Consider the following 9,010-nt stretch of genomic DNA (forward strand, 5'->3'; position numbering starts at 1 on the left):
CATACTAAGCTGGGATTTTTTTCTAATTTATTTTATTGTTGTTTTAGAGGTGATATACAGCAGGGTTATTTTTACATATGTCAGGTAATAAGTACATTTCCTTTCCTAATCTAGGGTCTTTAAAATATAATTCTTCACTTAGAATAATATATACATTCATATCCATATATACATATAAACCCTAAAACTTGAACTGTTTGTTTCTAAGTAAAAGAATTCATAGTGTCTCTCTTTATTACATATATTTGAAGCATATAACATGTTACTTTGATATGCTCCTACATAGTGAAATGATTGCTACAGTCAAACAAATTGAAATATGCTTGTAATAAAAGTACTTAAAACCAGCAAATTCTTAGAATATGGTACAATTTAACTACTGTATTCATACAGTTATCTAGGCTTACACATCCTCCATAACTTTGTATCCTTGGGCCTCCATCTCTCCAATCTTCTTCCCATCCTCCTCCTCTTTTTTGTTAAGTACCTTCTAACTCTCTGGTTCTACGTACTATAAAGGTTTTTGTTTTTGTTTTTGTCCTAACTGTACAATCTAGATCAGTTCTACATAACAAGACCATGCGGAGACATTTTAGGCAAATATTTTCAATAACAATAATTTGATTACCAACAGTTTATGTTTGCATTTGCCATCCCACCCAAGGCGTGGATAAGACCTGGGCCAGAAACAACAAGGCACACTCCTGGCCTAGAAGCAAAAAAACAAAAAATTAATTAAAAGCAGATCAAGTTTAACTGAGCAATAAGAGTACACACCTGCAGACTAGGTTCCTGTTACAATGAATGAAATAGAAATCTTCCTAGACTTCAAAGGAAGAACATCTCAACCTTTACTATAATTGGAAAAAAATTCACAATAAGAAAGGTGACATCTGGCTACAATATTTTTTAATGAGAGATTACGCCAGTCTTCTTATAAGAAATAAGATGTTATCTGCACATTGTATTTCACTAACCTCTTCATAGTTTGCTTTTATTATATTTAACACAATTTGGTTGCATACAGGAGCCACTCTGTTTTTTCAGTATTGGTGACTGAAATAAGGGCCTTGTACTTGCTAGGCAAATGCTCAGATCCCCAATTGCAGGGGCAAATTTTTGGCAATTGAGTAAAAAAAAAAAAAAAGCCAGGTGCTGGTGATTCATACCTGTAATTCTAGCTACTCAGAGGGCTGAGATCTGAGGATCACGATTCAAAGCCAGCCCAGGCAGAAAAATCTGAAAGGCTCATCTTCAATTAACCAGCAATCTGCTAACTGTGCCTCAATTGGTAGAACATCAGTTATGAGTGAAAAAACTAAAAATGTGAGGCCCTGAACCCTGGGTTCAAGCCCCAGCAACAAAAAACTCCTCCGCAAAATTGTTAATAGTAACAATAAAATTATAATTTATGAAAAAGAATGCACTGATCCTGGAGCTTGAACTCAAGGCCTAGGTGCTGTCCCTGAGCTTTTGTGCTCAAGGCTAATGCTCTACCATTTGAGCCATGGTTCCACTTCCAGCTTTTAAAATACTTCTTAGCACCTGAATTCCTAATTTTATTTATTGAAACAAAATATTTATTTTCATTTATTATTTATTTGGGCTGATATTGGATGGGACATGGACTCTTGTTCTCCCACTTTTTCTCTCATAGCTGGTACTCTACCGTTTGTGACATGCTCTAGTTCTGTTTTTTGCTGGTTAACTGGCTATAAGAATCTCATGGATTTCTCTGTCCAGGCTGGCTTGGAAACATTTAGGATCAGATCTCAGCCTCCTGAGTATTTAGGACCATTGTTATAAGCCACTGGTACCTGACATAAAACTTATTAAAACATAGACAAAAAAGTAGGGTCCAAATCTGCACAAAAAGTACATGTGAATGTACAAAAAAAAAACCAGGAAGAAAATATAGCAAATTCCTAATAGTTGTAGGATTTTTTTTTTGGGGGGGGGGTTGTCGTGGGGCTTGAATTCTGGGCTGTCCCTGCGCTCTTCAGCTCAAGGTGAGTGCTCCACCGCTTGAGCCACAGTGCCATTTCCGGTTTTCTAATGATTAATTGGAGATAAGAGTCTCAGACTTTCCTGCCCGGGCTGGCTTTGAACCGTAATCCTCAGATCTCAGCCTCCTGAGTAGTTAGGATTACAGGTGTGAGCCACGAGCACCCAGCTCAGTTGTAGGATTATAGATAATTTTAGTTTTCTTCCTTATGAATTTCTGTGTTTTCTAAAATGGACATTTTAACCTTTATTATTATTATCTTTAAGTAGTTGTACAAAGAAGTTCCTATTCTACAAAACCGTATATGAATACAAAGTATCTGACAACTTTGTCACCCATCGCTCCTAACCCATCCCTTCTCTCACTTTTTTTTTTTTTGAGATTAGGTGATTACATAAATTTCACATTTCACATTATTGTGGAATAGTGATAGTTAAAGTCACAAACACATTTTAACCTTCACAAGGCAAATTGCCATTATCCTGGTCTATAAAGTTTGTGAATTCTATGAGCTTTGACAATACAAATTATTTCTTCCACGTCAGGTGATGATTACATTTCTTTCCTTTTGCTTAGTGTAGGCTGTTCCCTCTTTCCCTCTCATTCCTTCCTTCCCATCACTGTCTTTGGGTTGCTTAGTTCTTTTTCTTCTATGTCCAGGGCAGCTGATGGGCCCCTTTGTTGAATGTTGGTCCGTTTCCCACTTATTCTGTTCCTCCTCCTGGCTTCCCTCCATTGCATGCATATATCTATCATATATATGGTCAAGAACATGGAGTCATTTAACAATGATATGACAAAATGGATGGCTGTCCTTTGTTTCTTGAGTCCTGTTTACTCTGTCATATCTTCTTGCATAAAATGGCCATTTTTTTAAAAAAGATATAACCTTTTAGTAAATAAATAAGTGTGAGTAGTTAGGTAACATATACGTATAATGCATGTTAAAAAAAGCTGAACAAATGGAGCAAGCCCCAGCAAGTTTCTTGTATGAGATGGGTTAGGATAGTGAGTCATCCAGATAAGACTCATGAGCTGATCACTGAGAGTGAACCTCTTAGTAAAATGACAACAAGTTCCACCCTAAAACACTTTTGTGGTATTTTCCTTCTTCTAATCTGACCCTCAGAGAGCTCCAAATTTATTTTTCTTTTAATAACATCTTCCACAATCTTTTTAAATTAACTTATCAGGTGAATGATACAGTAGTCCTACTCCAAAATTTCAAACTAGTTGAAATAAAGCAGACTTGAGTTTACCTGCCAGTCAAATATCCAATCGCAGAGGCAGCATAACAAGCCTACAAAGAAACAATTTTGGAAATTTAGCATATTTAGATGGTTTTAGTATGAGGATAACTTATTAGTAAGAGACTGGAATTCAAATATTAAAGGAGGAACTTAAGCATACTTGATTTTAGTAAGAAATGTACACTATTAAGTTTCTTTTTTCTTTTTCTTGTTGGTACTCAGGGCTATTTGCTTGGTTGGCAGGTGCTTTACCACTGAGTCATGTCCTCATCTCTTTTTGCATTTATTTTTTAAAATACTGTCTTGAATGCAGTGCAGACCACCATAGACTGATGTTACTACCACAGCCTAAAAGAAACTATACCTAGGCTTAGCTCTTCTGTGCAACCATTCTTTGTTCACCTCCCTTTTCGTCTGACAAAAGGCCACATTTACAAAGACAACTTCTAAGAAATTCAGGTGCTTAAATACTTGTTGCAATAAAAATACTTATTTAATGCCAGGCACTGGTAGCTCACACCTGTAATCCTAGCTAGTTGAGAGGCTGAAATGTAAAGATTGGGGTTCAAAGCCAGCCTGAACAGGAAAGTCTATGAGATGCTCATCTCCAATCAAGCACCAGAAAACTAGAAGTGGCACTGTGGCTCAACGTGGTAAAGGACTAGTCTTGAGCAAAAAAGAGCTTTGGGACAGTGCCCAGACTGGGTTTAAGCCCCATGATCAACAAAAACAGCAAAAAAGAATACTTACATGATAAGAATCACCACTTACTTAATATAGCAGGCTGAGAACATTATTACACAATACAAATATACAAAAACATATAACAGAAAGTATAGTCTTCTGGTATATGTCAAAAGTCAAGAGGTAATTGGTTTCACAATCGTTAAAAAAAACATATCTGGGTTGGGTACTGGTGGCTCACCCTTGTAACACTAGTTACTCAGAAGGCTGAGATCTGAGGTTCATGGTTTGAAGGCAGCCTGGGCAGGAAAGGCCAAGAGACTCTTATCTACAATTAAGCACCAGAAAACTAGAAGTAGTGCTGTTCTTCAGGGTGGTAAAGCATTAGCCTTGAGCAAAAAAGTTCAGACAGTGTTCAGGCCTTGAGTTCAAGTCCCACGACAGACAGACAGACATATATGTATACATGTATATATACATGTGTATATTGGTATGCGTGCATATAAGTACACCCATGTGCCTATATATACATGTGTACACATACATTTGCATGTGTGTATATATGTACATATATACATATGTACACATATGCATATGTATGTGCATGTACACTTATGCATATATATGTATGTATATATATAGGTATATGTACATATAAGTATATGTAAATATGTTTCCCTACCAAATTACCTCCACTTTATAAGCAGGATTAGTAGAATGCTGTTAACACAGTAGATTCTGAAGATAAACATTTCTGATTTAGATCCCAGTTCCTCTATATTCTACTGTGTAATTTTAGCAAATTATTCTGCACATTGGCTTTTGTATATAAAATGAATTATGTATAAAATGAGGGACTGGGAAGATGCTCAGTGTTAGAGTGCTTGTCTCACATGCATGGGCCCTGGGTTCAATTCCTTTGTACCACCTAAGCAGAAAAAGCTGAAAGTGGTGCTGTGGCGCAAGTGGTAGAGCGCTAGCCTTGAGCTGAAGAGCTGAGGGACAGCGCCCAGGCCCAGAGGTCAGGGCCCTCGACCGACAAAAATAAAAATAAAAAATAAAAAAATAAAATTAATGTAATTCAGAGAACTATGAGGATGATAAAATTGGTTTGTACACGTATGTCTGCCTGCACATAGTAAGTTCTCAATAAGAAACTTTCTTACAATATGCCTACCTGCTGTCCAACATATGTCTTGATTATATTAAGGATCAGAAGAAAATAATCAAATCTTACTCAATTATATCTATTTGACACAAACATGATCTTCAATCCTTCTGAGCATGTTCCCTTTGAATCATCCATCACCACCTAAGTCTTCTTTTTTTTTTTTTTTGTCGGTTGTGGGGCTTGAACTCTGGGCCTGGGCGCTGTCCCTAAGCTCTTCAGCTCAAGGCAAGTGCTCTACCTCTTGAGCCACAGTGCCACTTCCAGTTTTCTAGTGGTTTATTGGAGATCAGAGTCTCACGGACTTTTCCTGCCCAGGCTGGCTTTAAAACATGATCCTCAGATCTCAGCCTCCTGAGTAGCTAGGATTACAGGTGTGAGCCAGCCACGCCTGGCTCTACTTCTTTTGACTGCTACAAACTCAGATTGTCTAAGGATCATACACAGTAGGGATATTCCACAGGCATCTTAAACTCAGATGTTCGAAGTTGAACTCATCAGCTTTCTATTCCAAGGCTCTTCCCTCTCTAAGCTTCAGTCAGTAAAACTTATCCACATAGTCCTAAAGGCCTTAAACCCAGAAATCATCTGCAGAAGATGTTGCTTCTCCTTCTTGGTAATCCCTACTGTTCCTTCAAGGCAGTGGCAGATGTCATCACCTGTAGGAGCTTTCCTTGAAGTCTTAAGCTGAGCACGGTTTCACAACACCCTAAATATATCTCAATTACAGCATTCATCTTTTATAATATTAGATTATAATAAAATTGTGTGTCTGACTCTATAGCCCCAAGTCCCTCACAGAAGCACTTACTATCTACAACTAGTACCCAACATAGTGGGAGTCTGTCAGTTGTCTGGCTCTTACTCTTGGTTTACACTTCACAATACCAGGAACATAATTTTTCTAAAGCCAAATCCAAATTGTGTTTCCTATCTGTTTAGAAAACCCTTTATATTGTAGAAAAGTTCGGATCCTTTTCCAGTTAAAGAAGAGTACCTCCTTTTGGCCTTTAAACAACCTGATACAACATGAACCCATATTACTCCTATGGGCAATCTTGTCTGTTCCATCTAAGAGAACCAATTATGTACCTTGTGCTTCTGCTGTTCTTTATGTGCACCGCTATTGTAGACAGTTATTACATGAGGCAAGTGAAGAATTGACCCTCATCCTGTTTTCCCAGGTGCATACAGGCAACTCCCCAAAGATAAGTGAAGACTGCCTGACTCCAGCAGGGCATTCCATCCTGGGCCCAAGAGAAAATCCTGACACCCCCACCTCCCTTAACCTAGTGGCTTTTTCATTAACCACTGCCTCCTTGCTCAGACCTCATAAAACCACATTCCTGAGCCCAGCTCTGCACATAATCTCCAAGCCCATGGGAAGGCTATGTCCCTTGCTGCTCTATCTCAATAAACAGTTCTTGCCTGTGGAATACTAAGTCCAGCCTATTTCCTTCCTTTCTCCTCCATTTTTCTAACAGTAAGTTTTTTTTTTTTCCTGTATATTTTGCCCTTACCTTTCAAGACTGTATTAGCTTAAAGGTCAAGACTCAATTTCATTCCTTTATATCCCTCTCTTTCACTGCCAATGCTGCATATATCTAGCATATAATATGTACTCAATAAATGTCTACTGGGGCTGGGAAGGTGGCTCAGTGGTAGAGTGCCTGCCTTGCATGCATGAGGCCCTGGGTTCAATTCCTCAGCACCACATAAGCAGAAAAAGCAGGAAATGGCACTGTGGTTCAAGTGGTAGAGTGCTAGCCTTGAGCTGAAGAGCTGAGGGACAGCATCCAGGCTTAGAGTTCAGGGGCCACTACTGACATTAGAAAAAAAAAATATATATATATATATATATATGTGTGTGTGTGTATATATAATAAATGTCTGCTGTATAAAGAAAAACAGCAGATATATCACCTCCAGAACAGCAACAAAATGTAGGGTTCAGGGGCTGGGAAGGAGGCTCAGTGGTAGAGCGCATGCCTTGCATGCCAGAGGCCCTGGGTTCGATTCCTCAGCACCACATAAGCAAAAAGGAAAAAGCCAGAAGTGGCGCTGTGGCTCAAGTGGTAGAGTGCTAGCCTTGAGCTGAAGAGCTGAGGGACAGCGCCCAGGCCCAGAGTTCAGGCCCCATGACCGGACCCAAAAAAACAAAAAAACAAAAATGTAGGGTTCATTAATAGTTCAATTATTTTATTTTCCCATAGCAAAACTAAGAATCGTAAAATGCAGGGCTAACAGTGTAGCTCAGTAGTAAAGCATTTGCCTACTATGCACCAAGCCCATCCCAGTAAACTACTCCCCCATAAAAAAGAACAAAACAAAAAGAAGAAAGTAAAATGCATATAAAGCTAGACATCTCAGACTTTGTAGATAAGGAATGTCGATTAATAAATAATGTACTAATCATCTACAACATGTAAAAGCACTTCGGGAATGTGCTAAGAAATGAGCCACAAAAAAATAAGAAAGAGAGTGGGGGGGAGAGGAGGGGAGAAGGAAGGAAGGAAGGAAGGAAGGAAGGAAGGGAGGAAGGAAGGAAGGAAGGAAGGAAGGAAGGAAGGAAGGAAGGAAGGAAGGAAGGAAGGAAGGAAGGAAGGAAAAGAAATGAGCCACAATTTGTTCTTTAGGGGCTCATGTCTGATGGCAGAGGAAGGGCCTCATTGAAGAAGGTGAAGGCAGTTAGAGCAAAAGATAGCAGGAGCCTGAGTAAGAGGACAATAATGAAAATGGAAAGCAGGAATAGATAGTCTCCGCTGGACTGTCACCAAAGGAGAGTCTTGATCCTTTTTTGCTGGCATTCCTGAGAGAAAAGTAGGGCTGGGTTGGCAGAGAGAGTACTGAAAACGGGCTGTCAAAAATGTCATCATTCCTTTTCCCTGTCTCCATATAAGCCTCTAAGAAAAGTGAAAACATTCTGTGTGGAAAAAAGGACTACACCGGGATTTGAGACTTCAGAGTTTCAATCATGCTTTAAAGGATTGCTTTCACTTTGCCCCCATACCTATTGCATAACAGGAAGTTTGGCCTTTATCCATTCCTCCCACGGGTGCTCTTTGAGCCCCGGCCAGGTACAGGCATCATCACACCAGGCACTGGTAATACAAGTATGTTGTGGGGAAAAAACACACACACACACACACAACATCTCTGCCCACCTGGAATACAAACTTGGCTCAAATTATCCCATTTCTGACTCAAACGTGGCAGTGCACAATTCAGCACAGGACTTGGACCCAGGCTACCTGGGTTGGATCAACCTCAGGCAAGTTCCACAAGACTGGCAACAGTGACTGCCAGGTGCAATGCACTAGAATAGTGGGCAAAGCTGAGTGTTTGCAATGAAAAAGCTGCCACAGTTAGGCGCCATACCCATGAATGCCCTGAGGCTGCTACCCAGGCCCACACTCACCGCTTGCTCATTCCGCATCCCGATGTACCTGATGCCCAATTCCTGGGCCGCAAGGGCGATCTCGGTCACTGGGATGCCTACGATGCCAAACATGTACTTCACATCCTAGGAGCCAGAGAACAGGGGAGTAAACGCCCGGCCCCTTCCAAACGGGACGCATCCTTCCCACCATCCCCACCTCCGTCCCGCGCTCCGCCCCGCCCCCTCCGTTTCCAAGACAACGCCGGGGTCCCCGCCGGCCTTCCGCCGAGGGGCCCTGCGTACTTGCGCTAGCAGCGCCCGGGCGATGACAGTAGCACCGGACACCTCTTGCTCTCTCGGCTCGGCGAAGTTATCTCGCGGCATTTTCGACCTACAACTCGAAGGCCCTCCCGAAGGCGAACGCTACGCCGCCCAGCGCGCGCGCGCACACACACACACGCTCCCCCGGCAAAGTAAACTCGCCGAAGGGACGGCGCGGACCGACGGAAGCGTTAAAGTACGCG

The 9,010-nt window shown here is 40.8% G+C and overlaps 1 protein-coding gene across 1 annotated transcript in view; it reads right to left on the bottom strand.

Moving 5' to 3' along the window:
* Hacl1 (2-hydroxyacyl-CoA lyase 1) overlaps positions 1-8,959 on the bottom strand; it is a 40,907-nt gene extending 31,948 nt beyond the window's left edge. The window contains exons 1-4 of the mRNA XM_042679815.1: positions 8,790-8,959; positions 8,526-8,630; positions 3,265-3,305; positions 629-709 (exon numbers count right to left, since the gene is read on the bottom strand). Of these exons, the coding sequence (XP_042535749.1) occupies positions 629-709; positions 3,265-3,305; positions 8,526-8,630; positions 8,790-8,870 (308 nt within the window). The 5' untranslated portion in view covers positions 8,871-8,959. The remainder of the gene's footprint in view (positions 1-628; positions 710-3,264; positions 3,306-8,525; positions 8,631-8,789) is intronic.
* Between the last annotated feature and the right edge of the window lie 51 nt (positions 8,960-9,010).

Source organism: Dipodomys spectabilis, unplaced genomic scaffold, assembly GCF_019054845.1.
Source record: "Dipodomys spectabilis isolate Male_0828 unplaced genomic scaffold, ASM1905484v1 ptg000054l, whole genome shotgun sequence".
NCBI classification, from domain to species: Eukaryota; Metazoa; Chordata; class Mammalia; order Rodentia; family Heteromyidae; genus Dipodomys; species Dipodomys spectabilis.